Below are 16,087 nucleotides of genomic sequence, written 5' to 3' on the forward strand. Positions count from 1 at the left end.
CCAGGGGCTGATGAAGGCGGCCATAGGTCAGGAGGAACCAGGCGGGCTGCAGAGACAGTGCGCCCACGCTTTTGGCTCTAGGCCTTTGTACATGCAGTGCTCTTGGCCTGGTGCCCATAACCCTGCTCTCTGGCTGAGCACAGAGCCTTCTCCCTAATGCCCCTTCTCTCCACATCCAACTCTTGCCCCCCACCCCATGCCATCGCCAGTTCCATCACACACAAGTCCGAGGACGCTGATGCCCCCTTCCCTGGCCGATGTGTGCCTCAAGGACAGGGTCTACTTCTACTGCCTGTATCCTCGACGCCTACCCCGGGGCAGGTACACAGCAAGCATCTGGCCAGTGATGGTGGAAGGGGACTGTTGAACCATGAACCTTCTTCTTGGAGGAAAGCAAAGTGCCCCTCAGGGAAGCTCCAGGCTCCCCAGGCACCAAGACCACAGGGCAGGATCATGGGACAAGGCCAAGTGCATTCATGGGGCAGCTGAGCTCCTTGAGGCTGAAAATGGATTTGTGCCATCTTTATTAGAGGAGTCACCTTTAAGAGTCAAACAAGTCAGCTGATATGATGAATGCTGGCATTTACAGGTGAGAAGTAGAGTCCAGTGACACCAATAGCAACAATCAGCTGCTATACCTGGCTAGGCCCTGCACTCAGAATTTTGCCTGTGGACAGGTTCTGGTAGCTCACACCTGAATCCTAGTTATTCAGGAAGCTGAGATCTGACGATCACAAATTTGAAGACAGCCTGGGCAGGAAAGCCCAGTAAGATTCTTTTTTTTTTTTTGTCGGTCATGGGGCTTGAACTCTGGGCTTAGGCACTGTCCTTGAGCTCTTCAGCTCAAGGTGAGGGCTCTACCACTTGAGCCACAGTGCCACTTCCGGTTTTCTAGTGGTTTATTGGAGATAAGAGTCTCATGGACTTTCCTGCCCGGGCTGGCTTTGAACCACGATCCTCAGATCTCAGCCTCCTGAGTAGCTAGGATTACAGGCATGAGCTACTGGTGCCCAGCTGAGATTCTTATTTCTAGTTAACCACCAAAAGCCAGAGTGGAGCAGTGGCTCCACTCTGTTAGAGCACAAGCCTTGAATGAAAAATCTAAGGGGCAAGCCCAGTCCCTGAGTTCAAGTCCCAGTCCTGGCATTAAAAAAACAAATGAGCTGGGCACCAATGGCTCATGCCTATAATCCTAGCTACATGGGAGGCTAAGCTCTGAGGATCATGGTTTGAAGTTAGCCAAGACTCTTATCTCCAATAAACTACTCAGAAAAATTTGGAAGTGGTCCTGTGGCTCAAGTGGTAGAGTGCTGGCTTGAGCAAAATGAAGCTCAGAGACAGCACCCAGGCCCTGAGTTCAACCCCCAGGACTAGCACAGGCCTTGTCTCACAGTAATCTCTCAGCAACCCTATGAGGTAGGAACTATTATCATCATCTCTTTCCCGTGGGAAGACTAAGGTTTGGATAGGTGGTCCAAGGGGATGTAACCTTAAGGAGTTAGTCAAGGCCAGATCACATGGCCCACACCTGTAATCCTAGCTACTCGAGACTGAAATTGGAGGATGACTATTTTTAATTAGTCCAGGCAGAAAAGCAAAGTCTGCAAAATCCCATCTACAGTGCACTGGTAAGACTTCAGGTTGGAGGGATGGTTTAAGCGGTAGAGTGACAACGGAGCATGCAAACCAAGTGAGTGTGAAGCCCTGAGTTCAAGCCCCAGCAGGAGCACAAAAAGAAAAAGAAACAAAGGAGAGGTCAGCCAAGGTTCAATTGGAGGACTGTGCGGCTTCAAGACACGAGTGTTCTCTCCCTCCCTCCCTCTCCCCCTCCCCCTCCTCTCTCTCTCTCTCTCTCTCTCTCTCTCTCTCTCTCTCTCTCTCTCTCACACACACACACACACACACACACACACACACACACGCACACTGTTGCTTTGATTTATTTTGTTTTGTTTTGAGATGGGGATTTTACTACATTGCCACACTGAGTAATGTAGTAATACTTGTATTCAAATGATCCTCTTGCCTCATTGGGTATCCAGGACTACAGAAATGCACCACAGTGCTTAGCTAGAACCTTGTTCCAAACCCTTGCAAACACTGTAGTGCTTTCAGGTATACACACATACACTGTTGTTTGATATATGCCAGGCCCTGGGCCCAACTCTGCTGCCCCCAAATTCTTCATGAGCTCCTGACCAGAGAAAGGTGGGGGTCACCCTTCTACTACCAGCCACTAAGAAAAGTGCTGGCCAGTGACAGATCCAGGACTAGATCCTGGAACTCCTGGGCTCCAGCATTCTCTCCCACCTCCTCAAACTCATAGCCCTACATTCCAGGACCTCAGTACTTGACTTTGAATTACAAGTTGTGTGCATTGCAAACTGAGTTCTTGGGAGAAGACAAGGGAGATTTCTGTTGTTATAAGTTTCAAGAATCCTTGGACTAAAACTTACTGACAAAGCACTGGTGCTCATGCTTGTAAATCCTAGCTACTCAGGAGGCTGAGATCTGAGACTCTCAATTCCTTAACTCACAGCCCAGAAAGACTAATTTAAGACACTCATTTCCAGTTAACCAGCGAAAAACCAGGAGTGGAAGTGTGGCTCAAGTGGTAGAATGTCAACGCTAAGAGGAAAATCTAAGCAAGAGCTTGACTCCCTGCGTTCAAGCCCCAGTACAGGCACATATGCACGTGTGCGTGAGCATGCATGCACGTACACACACACACACACACACACACACACACGCACACACACACACACACACACTCCCCCAGTGGCTGTCATTGCCTGTAGATAAAGCCAGGCCTTTTCTAACTCTATGCCCTCAGGTGAGCCACAAGCTACCACATGCCAAATCCCACCAGGGCTGCCTCCCTCAGTGGCCAGTTCTCTGCTCTTCCCACCACTGGCTGCACTCCTGATCGACCTTTGTCTTGCTTCCTCCAGGAAGCCCTGGAAGCCTAATCCCAGAGCTGCAGCAGCACCTTGCCCTGTGTGTGCATTCTTGCCAACTCAGCAGTCTTCCTGTCTGCACACCTGTCTCCCATAGACCTGAACACAGGGTTGGAGCCTTCCTCTGACCTGCTGTTGGGTGATCAGGGTCCAGGAAACCCAGTTACTCAGAAGAGGGGCAGGACCCAAACATGAGAATAAACAAGATGAGCTTATAGAAGGCAATCTTATTTTCCAAGTCTTTAGCAAATTAAACAACAAATTACAGCACCAATAAAAACCACCTAAACCGTGTTTGGCACTCTCTGAACCTTTGGAATTATCAAAACTCACAGTCATCATGGCAGGCAGGGCGGTGGGGAGCAGGGCCCCCCGATATTGGTGGTCTGGGCATCTTCTTATCACTGCACAAATGCCAAGGCAGCTCAACAGTTCTGGGGGCAGGTTGGCCACAGTCTTCCCTGAGTCAAGACTGATAAATCACTCGAAGGACTTAAGGACACACCAGCCAGGTATGGCCTTCAGCCCAGGCAAGCCAGCGCCACCTGAGTGCTGAGATTCCCTGGAGAGCCAGGAGACAGCCTGGCCCTGAAGTCCCTGAGGAGAATTTGATATGAACTCTGGCCTTACCACTGTGCTTCCCCTCCCAAGGCCAGCCTCAGTTTCCTCCTCTGAGAAGTGGGGATAATAACCAGATGCTGGCAGATTAGCCCTTGCAAGGCTTAATCCCTGAAAGATGCTCAGTGTCTGGCAGATACTAAGCCCAGCACCCAGCAGGTCCTAAGCATTGACACACATGTTATTAGAAGAGACAAATTTAGACAAGATAAAGGGAAGTCTCCAGAGGGCTCTCCTGGAGACCAAGCTGCAGGCTGGCCCTGGTGGTTTGGGATCTCAGAGGCTATTTGGGGGGGAAAGAGAGAGAGAGAGAGAGAGAGAGAGAGAGAGAGAGAGAGAGAGAGAGAGAGGGAGAGAGGAGAGAGAGGAGAGAGAGGAGAGAGAGAGAGGAGAGAGAGAGAGAGGAGAGAGAGAGGAGAGAGAGAGAGAGAGAGAGAGAGAGAGAGAGAGAGAGAGAGAGAGAGAGGTGTGTGTGTGCGTGCTGATACTTGAACTCAGGGTCACTCTGTGTGTGTGTGTGCACGCTGATACTTGAACTCAGTACCTGGATGCTGTCTCTTAGTTTTTCACTCAAGACTGGTGCTCTGGCACTTGAGCCACAGCTCCCTTTCCAGCTATTTGTTGGTTAATTGGAGATAAGAGTCTTACAGACTTGTGGCTGGGAAGGTGGCTCAGTGGTAGAGTGCTTGCCTGGCATACATGAAGCCCTGGGTTTGACTCCTCAGTGCCACATATACAGAAAAAGCTGGAAGTGGCGCTGTGGCTCAAGTGGTGTAGAGTGTTAACCTTGAGCCAAAGTTCAGGGACAGTGCGCAGGCCCTGCGTTCAAGCCCCAGGACTGGCAAAAAAAAAAAAAAAGTCACAGACTTTCCTGTTGAGGCTGGCTTTGAACCATGATCCTCCTATCTCAGTCCCACAGTAGCTAGGATTACAGGTGTGAGCCACTGGGTCGCACATATTTGATGGGGACAGTCCAGGTGCCTAAAGTGGAGCCAAGCTCTCCTGCAAGCTGTGGGGATGCCCACACTAAAAGGGCACAGGCACCAGCTCACCTACACACACTGTCCACCTGGGTGGCAGCCAGTCCCTGCCCTCTTCTGGTTGTCACCAGAAAATTGACCCCATCACCAGAAATGAAACCCCTGTGAACAACAGGCAAAGCCCCTTTGAAACCTTCTGCTCCAAGGAAGGCCATAGGAAGGCACCCCTCATCCCAAGTCCCTGGAGACCACCTGACTTCTGCCAGGGCACTCACGTTTGAGAATTCCAGGAAGAGGATATGGACTTCAAGGACAGCATTGGGAACCTGAGCCACGCAGCCCTTCGGGACATGGCTGGTGGCATATGTCACCTCACCCCTTTTGGGGTCCACAGGCTGTAGATCACAATGGACTTTTTCTGCAAGACCTGTGGGATAAGAACAGGAGAAAGGGTCAGCTAAGAACAAGTCATGTGGCTGGGGGTGTGGCTCAATAACCAAATATTTAGTACTTGTTCAGGTCACAGTCCTCCGATGACGTATAAGGTTTTCTTGTGACTCCATAAGACAGGGCATATGACACTTTTCATGGTTGTTTTATGGCCATCAGACATTGTAGAACTGACTGCCTAAAGGCTGGGGTGAAGATGTGGGAAGGGGCGGCCTCCAGTGAGGGTCCTTTGTGAGGGAGGCCACTGGGGTTCTCCCCACCCCAATAGATACTAGGGCTTGAACTCAGAGCCTCTGCTTTTGCTTAGCTTTTCTGATAAAGGCTGGAGCTTCTACCACTTGAGCCACACTTTCAGCCTTTTGCTGGTGAACTGGAGAAAAGAGTTGTGTGGACTTTGCTGCCCGGGCTGGCTTTGAACCACGATTAGCTAGGATCACAGGCCTGAGCCACCAGCACCCAGCTTGAATAATTTTTTATCCTATAAGGAGATCCTAAATGTTGCATAGGATAGCCTTATAGTACAAAGACTTGGTGTATCTGAAGTCCAAGCCTTCCTGAACACTCTATTTTCTTATTTCCACTTCCCTGTAACTGGCAGGATGCACATCGGAGACCCAAGATTCGAGGAAGGTGAGCTCAGCTGAGCAGGCAGTGTCTCCTCTCTGCCTCTAAGGTGGCCCTGGGAGGAATGGCTGGAAAGGTTGAGAGTCATCTGAGCCAGGTGACTCCTTCCAGTTAGAAGGAGGGGATAGATCAGGCCTCAGAGCCTGGGGTTGAAGGGGGCGGGAGGGCGGGCGGCACGGAAACACACAGGTCCTAAGGGAAAGGAATGGAATGTCACCGTGACCCAGCAGAGGAGGAAAAGGAAATGAGGCCCCTACACCTCGTCCTAAGGAATGTGCCGGAGGAAGGGGGGCTATGGAGGAGGGAAAGAGGACCGAGAAGGGGAGACTGTTTGGAAGTTTGTGTCTCCATCTTGTCGCGCTCACTTCCTGTTTTCTTGGAGATCAAAGATGGGCACGGAGGGCCTGGCTTCACAGCCAGCTGACGCCAGCCCAAGCAGAGGGCAGCCAGCCTCCTCCTGCACCCCTGGCTGTCTATGGCTTCACCCAGCCTCCCTCCCCACCTTTCCACAGCTTGCTGGGCTCAGACCATCCAAAGTCAGAGAAGGATGGAAAATGGCCACCCTTTGCCATGACAACACCAGTCTTTATCCATGATTGGATAAAGAGTAGGACAAGGACATTTGGCCACTAGTGGGACCCAGTCTCATCCTGAGCATGCCAGCGACTGTGGAGTGTCTGGGCTATGTGGTATTTAGGGTCCCTGAAGCCAGGACAACCTGGTTCGGAATCTCATGCCTGATGCCTGAGATTCAGTTAATGTGTATAACTTTGAGGAACAACTTGAGACTTTATTACTTAGTCTGTAGAGTGACAATAAGCAGAGAAGCCACCTGGGTGCCAGTGGCTTATGCCTGTCATCCTAGCTACTCAGGAGCCTGAGATCTGAGGATTGAGGTCCAAAGCCAGCTTGGGCAGGAAAGTCTGAGACTCTTATCTCCAATTAACCACCAAAAAGCAGGAAATAGAGCTATGGCTCAAGTAGTGTGCACCACCATTGAGCCAAAAAAAAAAAAAAAGCAAATGGATAGCTTTGCCCAGGTCCTAAGTTCAAGCCCCAGTACCAGCACCAAAAAAATTTGAAAAAGAATAGAGGCCAAATAACTCTTCCAGGCTGTTGGGAAGACTCCATAAAACAGGGCATATGACACTTTTTATGGTTGTTTTATGGCCATCAGTCATTGTAGAACTGACTGCCTAAAGGCTGGGGTGAAGCTGTGGGAAGGGGTGGCCTCCAGTGAGGGTCCTTTGTGAGGGAGGCCACTGGGGTTGCCCCCACCCCAATAGATAAGGGATATTGCCCTCTCCAACTATTCCCTCCGATTCACCCCTTTACCCCTGGTTCTTAAGCATTGGCTCCTTGTGTATTACTTCATCTAAGTTATCTCCTATGCAAATGGGGAGACCGAGGCTTGGACAGGCAAGATACACCATGGCTGACCAGCTGGGTCTTAGACCCCTCTCCCTTTCAGCACCCAGGGTCTGGTTTATGAGTGACTGTAGCACCTCCCTTCTTTCCTTCAGACTTTCCCTGCCCCCTCCCCAGACTTTCAGGAACCCCAGTTCCTCCCGGACTGCCGGGCGACCTGGGGCCACCTCCTCCATGCGGTCAGCCAGGGGGAGAGGCCACAGGCCTAGCCATTATGTAATGATCAGATAACAGGCCAGGCTGGGAGATCAGATAAGAGGTCCATTTATTTTGGGGCCTTTTCGAATCCTGGCTGCCCCCACCCCTTAGACGAGAATGGGGAGACAGGAGGGAGTATGACGCCTGGGCCTGTCTCCCAGAGCCCGAGGCGGGCCCAGACCAGCTGAAAACAATCCACTGGCACCAAGGGAAATGCCTGAGGTCTCCTGGGACCTGTGGGAGGAGGCGCCTGCTTGGGGGGGGGGGGGGGGAGCCTGGGTGCCGTGGCCTCCGGAATGAGAGACCCTGGAGCAACCTTTCCACCACTGTCCTCTCCACCTCCTCACTCACAAGCACACAGGACACAGCCACTTCCCAGACTTGGCCAAGTCTCTCTTGGGACCACAGTGGGCCCCAGGAGCCAGATGGCCTAGACTAAATCTCAGCTCAACTTCTTCAATGACCGCTGGCCTTGAGCAAAAACGGACCTCTCAGGGCCTCATCCTGAGTATGTCAAGCACTGCAGAGCACCTAGGCCTCAGTTTTCTGCCTGCAGAAATGTCTACACATTCACTGGAAGCCAAAGGACTCATCTCTCACACTCGTTTTGCCTAGGTAGGCTGGCAGGTTTTTTGGGTTGTGTTTTGTTTTTGTGCCAGTCCTGGGGAGTGAACTCAGGCTCTAGAAACTGTCTCTGAATTTTTTTTTTTTTTTTTTTTTGCTCAAGCTAGTGATCTACCATTTGAGCCACAGTTCTACTTCCTGCTTTTTGCTGATTAATTGGAAATAAGAGTCTCATGGACTTTCCTACCCAGGCTGGCTTCGAACCATGATCCTCAGATCTCAGTCTCATGAAAAGCTAGTATTACAGGCATGCAGCACCAGCACCCAGCAAGGTTAGCAGCTTTTAGACCCAGGTAAGATTGGGGAGGTTAAGGAGTTGGCCCCAGGATCCCAACTAATCAGTGGCAGGGCTGTAATTGGAAATTTGGTCATCCATCTCTAGCACCCAGCCTGTGCCTCATAGGCTGTGTATCTGTCTGATGCAGATGGTCTGATACAGGAGCCCATGTCAAGTGCTCAGACAGCACTTGTGGGTACTTTGTATGTAGTATCTGAGAATTCATGACATCAGGGCAGATGCTTTCTTTTTCTGGTCAGTCATGGGGCCTAAACTCTGGGTCTGGGTTCTGTCCCTCAGCTCTTCAGCTCAAGGCTAGCGCTCTACCACTTGAGCCACAGTGCCACTCCCAGTTTTCTGAATGGTTTATTGGAGATAAGAGTCTCATGGACTTTCCTGCCGGGGCTGGCTTTGAACCGTGATCCTCAGATCTCAGCCTTTCTGAGTAGCTAGGGTGCCACTGGCACCCGACTAAGGTAGATGCTTTCTAACAAGAGTCTTCTATGCTGAAAAGTCTTCTTCAGTCACCCACAAATCACCCAGCCACCCTTCACTCCTTTCAATAGCAGTCTCATGGATTTCTCATCTCCCAACAACTCAAATCTCCCTTGTGCCTTTCTTTCCCATGGGTTCCCAGAGACTACTGGGTCAAGCTAATATGCTGTAGCTTCAGGTGGAGTTGCAAAGTTAAGGGATCTACTAGGTTTCAGTGGGCTCCTAGCTACTTACTTTCAGTGTAATCCTAGCTACTCAGCAGGGAGGGATCTAGAACCAAGGTGGTTCAGTGAGCTGGGAATGTGGCTGAGTAGTAGAGTGCTTGCCTAGCATGCATGAAGTCCTGGGTTCGATTCCTCAGTACCACATAAGCAGAAAACGCCAGAACTGGCACTGTGGCTCAAGTGGTAGAGTGCTAGCCTTGAGCAGCAGACGCTCAGGGACAGTATCCAGGCCCTGAGTTCAAGCCCCAGGACTGGCAAAAAAAAAAAAGAAAGAAAGAAAGAAAAGAAAAGAAAATGTGGCTCAGAACAAGTCCGGGTAGGAAAGTCTAAGAGACTCTTGTCTACAATTAATCACAAAAAGCCAGAAGTGGAGCTGTGGCTCAAGTGCTAGAGTACCAGTCTCAAATGAAAAAGCTAAGGGACAGCGCCCAGGCTCTGACCTGCAGGAAGACTTGCATCAAGTAGTTCCACTATTCTGGGATTGAGGGTCAACTCCTGGGGTGAGCTCAGGCTGTGGGAAGGTGTTGTCATCTCCCCTGCTATGGTGCAGTGGTCAGGCCCACAGCTCAAGCCCTAGCTATTTACCCAGATCTATCCCAAGGCCCCAGAACATATGGACCAGGCCTGTCCTCCAAGGGCCCAGCACTGCCTATGTGTGACCATGAGCAAGTCCCTCGGTCTCTCTGAGTCTTAGTGTCACTGTCTGTAAGGTGAGATGAGGGAAAATCTTCATATAGGTCCCCATTGACCCGGACCTCACCCTCTGCTGGCCACCATGGCCCTTGACCCAGATTTTTTCTACCTGGCAGATGAGAAGCTGCCTGGAATATGGCCTCAACACTGGGGTGTTATGGTCCTTGCCCAGTGCCACCACCCCCCCTGCAGGGAGTCCTAGACCTCCAGTCAGGTAGTTGGCAACACAGGGGCTCCAAATTACACCTCTGTCCTATCATCAGGCAAATGATGCCTACCTTCCCTTAAGGAACTCTTTAATCCCCGCCACCCAGCTGAGGCCATGAGCCCCAGCACCTCCGGCTTCTGGGACTGTCTCCAGATGAAATAAGGCAAAATACAGGAAAAGGTGCGTGCCTGAAAAGCGTGCATTGAGGTGGTATTTATAACCAGAACAAAAGGGGAAAGCACCTAAATGTTCAACAATGGGGGTGGCAATATTCCAATGATGGCACATAGAAAGAAGAGAATATCCAGAGGGTGACTACGACAGAACATGGAACACAGGATGTAAAAAGGCTGGTCTGCCTGGATTAAAATTACCTAAAGAAGCTCGACAAAGACAAGTAAGCAACCCACTAAACCTTCCTGGGGATTGAACCCAGGGCTTTAAACATGCTAAGCATGTATTCTGCCACCAAGCAATATTCTCAGTTCTCTGGACTTGAAGGCTATGCTAAGACAAATATATAGTTAAATTATTCTTTAAATCTCCATATACCTTTCTTTTGTTTGGGTGGTACAAGAGTTTAAACTCAAGGCCTCACTCATAATCACATCTTTCTTGCTTATAGCTGATACTCTACCACTTGAGCCATTACTTCCAGCCTGGAGTTTTGCTGGCAAATTGGAGATGAAATCTTAAGGCTTTTCTGCCTACATTGGCTTTGAACCACAGTCCTCACATCTCAGCCTCTTGACTAGCTTGGAATCTAGATAAGTGTGAGCCATCAAGACCTGGTAAACATGGTTATTCTTAAGTCTCACAAACATAATTTAAAAAATATATTATATATTACAATTTAAAAGTATATAATGCAATTAATAATATATATTACATGGGTATATGTGTATATATATATATATATATATATATATATATATATATATATGCATACACACACACACACACACAGAGTACTGGGTATAAAACCCAGGGCTTTGCATATGCTAGGCAAGTGCTCTACACTCAGCTACACCCCTATCTCTAAGTTACCTTTTTTTGGTGGGGGGAGGGGGTCAGTCCTGGGGCTTGAAGTCAGGGCCTGAGCTCTGTCCCTGAGCTTTTTCACTCAAGGCTAGTGCTCTACCACTTGAGTTACACCTCCATTTCTGGCCTTTTGCTGGTTAATTGGAAATTAAAATCTCATAAGACTTTCCTGCTCAGTCTGGCTTTGAACTGCAGATCCTCAGAGCTGAGTAGCTAGGATTACAGGCATAAGCCATTGGTGTCTGGCTCTAAATTACCTACTTTTTTGTTGTTATTGGTCATGGTGCTTGAACTCTGGGCCTGGGCACTGTCCTTGAGCTCTTCAGCTCAAGGCCAGACCTCTACCACTCGAGCCTCAGTCAGTGACACCTCCAGTTTCCAAGTGGTTTATTGGAGATAAAAGTCTCATGGACTTTCCTGCCTGGGTTGGCTTTGAACTGCGATCCCCAGATCTGAGCCTCCTGAGTAGCTAGGATTACAGGCGTGAGCCACCAGCATCCGGCTAACTTATCTACTGTTGAGAAGATAATAAACATCAAAATGCATCACCTCTTAATTATCTAGGTTCTTGTGGTGAGCTGGTATATCATATCTGTGGGGAAATATGCAAGATCATGGTGCGACTGGTACTGTCTTTTCTGAGTTGGAGGAGGAGAGTGGAAGACATCTCTGAAGGAATATTTATACCACAGAAACTGGCAGATGTTATAAATCGGCCCTGCTCCATTGCTGACTGTATACCAGCACCGCACTGCCCTCCATCCTATAAAACCAGATCCTAGCCACCCCTTCATCACCAACAACCAAGAGGATGGAGGCACAGAGCCATGGCTGCGAGCTCAGGTGGTCAGAACTTCCATTTCCTCTTCTGTGAAATGGGGCCATAAAGGCAGCCATCTTGCAGGGTCATGGGTGAGGGGATTACATGGCTCATAGTTAGAAACACGGTGCTGGGAGCCTCAAGTCTGAAGTCCAAGCCTCGCCTAGTTCCTCAAGGCCTCTGAGACTCCGTTTCTGGTTGCTAGTGAGGTGGCCAAAGTGCTTTATAGACTAAAGATTGGAGACTTCCAAATGCTAGAGATGGCCCCTGACCACTGATGCTGCTTTGTGCCCCCACAAATCCCCAAGAAGTCCCTGGATATGCAGGTGAGCAAAAATGAGTTGAGGGCAGGCCCCGGGGCTGGCTGAGGAGCCTGGCCCAGCAGTGAGCAGCACCTGGGCTTGGGGGGCTCCCCAGGACCCCTCCCCTGCTTAGTTTCAGTGAGGCAGCATAGATCAGGACTCTGGAAAAGGGCCAGGCTGAGGAGCCCCCTGTACAGCCCCTAGCCTGAGCCCACACCCTTCCTGGGGAACAGAAAAGAGGAGGGGAAAGGCAGGGGCAGGGCACCCCGACCTCGACCTGTTCAGTAGGGCTCTGGGGAAGTTCAAAGGCCCGGGAAAGGTGGGAGGATTTCAAGCTAGCCACAAGACAACAATAACAGACACAGAGCAAGCATGACCTCACTACCCGCCTTCCTTCCAGTGCAGGGGAAACTGCTCTCAACCCCTCCATGTGTCCAGAAGCTGGTCTCCAGCTGCTTCCTTCTTCTCCTACCTTCTTCATAGGACACCCAAGGCCCAGAGGGGGTAGGGTACTCATCCAGGGCTGCAGAGCATTCTTAGTACATAGGCACAGTTGGGAGCACAGAGCCCTGGGGCCAGGGCTAAATAACTTGTCCCACTTGGCCTGTGACTTTGAACACGCCAGGTCCTATGGCCTGTGAAATCACTTAGTCTCCAGGCAAATTGGGATGGTTGGTGACCCCACATGTCCCCCAAAGCCCCTGAGGTGGCTCCATGTGCCACAAGTTCAGGAAGGAGGTACAGGGATGGGGGTGAGGGCCTAAGTTGGGCCCCTGGACACTTACTTGTCCGGCTGAGGTCGCAGATGGCCAGTAGCAGGACAACAGCCAGCGAGAGCGCGCTGCGGTGCATGCTGTCCACCCCGGAGACTGTGCGCTGGGCCTTATCCAGTGTCCAGAGGCAGGGCCGCGGGTGGGCGCCGGGGCCGGCGTGGGCTCGCACGGGGACCCAAGGGGAGCAGGCGGCCGGAGTGACGGCGTCCCTGCTCCAGCCTTCTGGGGTGGTGGCCGAGGGGTCAGGAGAAGTGGGCACAGGCTGGAGGGTGGCAGGGAGGGTGCGCTGCACTCCTGGGGACAGCTATCAGACGGCAGTGCTGGCCTGGGATGGGGTTCGGAGGGAGGCTGAGCAATGAGCTCCCAGCGGCGGGGAGCTCGGCTCATCCAGCCCGGCCCAGAGAGGCAGGAAATGCGCTTCCTTAGCCCGAGGGGCTGGGCCAGGCCGACTGCCAGGCGGGCTAGAGGAAGTACCACAGGCTTTGTGGCTGGGTGGGGGGCCCTGGGACGGGGGAGGCTGTGGGAGGGCCCAGGCTCTGGCCTTGTCTCCCTACACACCCACCCTCCCGAGACTGGCTGGTGGGGGCCCACCTGGCACCCACAGATGAAAACCATCACTACCCTGATAGCCCACCCAGGAGATCTGAGAGGCCCCGGCTGAATCCATTTCTGGGACCTCAGAGCTCCAAGAACGCAGGCCTCCTCTTTTACAGATGAGGAAAACTGAGACCTGATGAGGTCCTAAAAGATGGTGGAGTTGGATTTGAGCAGGTCCCCTTCTGTGTGGGGACACGAGGCTCTGGTCCCCCTTCTCTTGTGAACAGGGAAACGTGCCCAGAGGGCAAAGAAACATTCTCAAATTGGCCCAGCATGGAAGCTGGGGCTGGAGTCTCTGGGCCTAGACAGGGCCCAAGCTTCCAAGCCCACATGTTTGTATCTTCTCCTACTTGTAGCAAGCAAACAAGATGAAAGTTCATTTTAAGAAAGAATTTTCACGGTGTTTCTGTTTGGGAGCTGGGCCCCCCACCTCAGCCACCTGCCTACAAAGTGGGGGCACCACCATGCTGTTGGGAATGAAATTTCCAGGGGCCCCAGCACCACAGAACTGAGCCCTGGGCCTGGCCTACAGGAGGCGCTGCCCATCCGTGTCCCCCAAGCTAGGATGGCAAATCCCTGTCCATCAAACCCCTTTGCGGTGTTCACCCTACAAACACTAAGCACCCACTGTGTGCCTACCTGGCGCTTGTCACAGGCAGGATGTGGAGTCAGACCCAGGGGAGCTCGGAGCAGGTAACCTGAACCACCTGAATTGAAAGAAAGGGGTTTGTGGGCATGACGGGCAGAGGGACGAGCATGGGCAAAGGCGCAGAGGCAGGAAGTGGGCAGACCACTGCAGGACAAGCAAGGGTGTGGTAGGGACAGGAAGCCTAGAGAGCCTGTAGTCCTGTTCTGGGAAGGTTTGAAATGTCAGGACTTTCTCCCGAGGGCCACCAGGAGCCATGGACTCTGGGCTCTGAGAGGCCACATTGTCACATATGAGATGAAGCAGGCCTGCATCACACAAAAAAATTGAGGCCCAGGTGGGAAGAGGCTGGAGTCCTGGCTGCCCCCGTAACCGGAGCAGCCGTTTGTCTTTGCCAGAGTTGGCAGGGGTGGGCTGCAAGGGTGGCGCTCCTTGGGTGAGGGTCGTGGCAGAGGGTAGACCACCCAGCCAAGCCTGGGCACACCGTCACAGGTGTGCCATGCCTGCCATCAGGAAGCCCCTTGCAGTCGGGAGATGAGGGTGGCCAGGAGGTATCTCCAGGTCCTGAGTGGAGTCTGTGCCAGAGGACAGTTACTCCAGCCTTGGGGTGAACTGTGCCCTAGGGCCCACCCTAGGCGTTCACCTTATCAGCCCTTCATCCCCACAGACACCCCGGTTGGTTCCTAGGTTCCGTTAGGCAAGGCTAAGAGGAGGAAGCCGAGGCTCCCTGAGGTTTACCAGGCCCAGCCTGGCTGTCAGGTGCAGACTCTAAGGCTGGGCGCTGTCCTGAGCTTTTTCACTCAAGGACTCCAGGTTGACACTCTACCACTTGAGTCACAGCTCCACTTCTGGCTTTTTGCTGGTTAATTGGAGATAAAAGTCTCATGAGCTTTCCTGCCAAGGCTTTGAACCACAGATCCCCAGATCTCAGTCTTGAGTAGCTAGGATTACAGGTGCAAGCCACCAGCACCTGGCTTGACATCATATAAATATATATTTACACTGCTGTGTTCCTGCATAGGAGCTGGGGCCTTTGAGCCCCTGAATACAGTGAAAAAGAGATGTTCTCAAAGGTAAGGCAGGGATGAAGGTCATGGACGCCTGGGGAAGCTGAGGCACAGAGCAGTGGGCCTTGCTCCTGGTCTCTAATAGAAAAGGCCAGTCCTGCCTGGTTCTCCTGTCCCCTGGAAGTTCAGTGGTCGTGTGGCCAGAGACAGATGGGGGTTAGTTGTCCACAGATTGCCACCCACCCACATGTTCTAGCCATGCCCCCAGGCCAAGTCCACATTTCCACCCAGCCCACCCCCTGGAAGTCAGAGACAAGGCGAGGAGAGGGGAGACGCATCCCCTGGTTCCATCCCCACGTGGCTCTGCATGACCCTATCCAGCTGAGAAATCCGCTCCTCTCCTCTCCCTTCAGGCTGAGTGGTTATAGGCTGTCTCTGCCAGCCCCGGGGGTCTGCCTAGCCCCTGTGGCTACCCCTACCTGCCCACACCTGTGTAAACAGACCTGGTCACATTCTCCCCACGCCATCCCCCTGGGAACGTGCCATCTGTTTCCTGCCAGGGCAAGAATACAGATATGTTCAGGTGTGGCCTGGCCACACATCAGGAGACCTGTGGTGGCCGCCTGCCAGGCCCTGCTGTGCCTGTACCCCACAGGGGTCATTCTGCTTCTTCCTCCTCCTGGAGGGTCGGGAAGGTCTGGACTGCAGGAAGGGATGGAGCACGTTCACCTTGGCTCCTGGCCACTGAAGGAATTTCAGGAGGTCCCCAGGGAACCCCTAGGCGGCTGTCTGGCTCCAGCTCTGGTCCAGAGCCAGGAACTGTTGATAACAGATGAGTAAGACCCTCATCAGCCAGGAGTCTGGGTATTCAACTCTGCCCTGAACTGGCTAGGGGTCCTCTAGTAGGCCCTTTCTACTTCCGGGACCTCAGTTTCTTCATTTGTACAATGGAAGGGCAGCTTGCTGGCCTGGAGAAATTCTAACAAGAATTCAAATGCTCTACCACTCATGGGCTCGCCCGATCTCATGCCAAGATCCCCTCATACCCACCTAAAGGGCCACGACAGTCACGTGGAAGAAAATAAGGCTCAGGTATGCTAGGACACATGCAGGAGAGAGGCAGAG

General features: G+C 52.0%; 1 protein-coding gene across 2 annotated transcripts in view; it reads right to left on the minus strand.

Moving 5' to 3' along the window:
• Positions 1-13,122, minus strand: part of Eng (endoglin) — a 31,360-nt gene extending 18,238 nt beyond the window's left edge. For both annotated transcript variants that reach the window (XM_070014235.1, XM_070014244.1), the window contains exons 1-2: positions 12,725-13,122; positions 4,831-4,982 (exon numbers count right to left, since the gene is read on the minus strand). In XM_070014235.1, coding sequence (XP_069870336.1) covers positions 4,831-4,982; positions 12,725-12,791 — 219 coding nt within the window. In that variant the 5' untranslated portion in view covers positions 12,792-13,122. The remainder of the gene's footprint in view (positions 1-4,830; positions 4,983-12,724) is intronic.
• Between the last annotated feature and the right edge of the window lie 2,965 nt (positions 13,123-16,087).

Source organism: Dipodomys merriami, unplaced genomic scaffold (genome assembly GCF_024711535.1).
Source record: "Dipodomys merriami isolate MVZ:Mamm:240054 unplaced genomic scaffold, mDipMer1.0.p SCAF_11, whole genome shotgun sequence".
NCBI lineage: Eukaryota > Metazoa > Chordata > Mammalia > Rodentia > Heteromyidae > Dipodomys > Dipodomys merriami.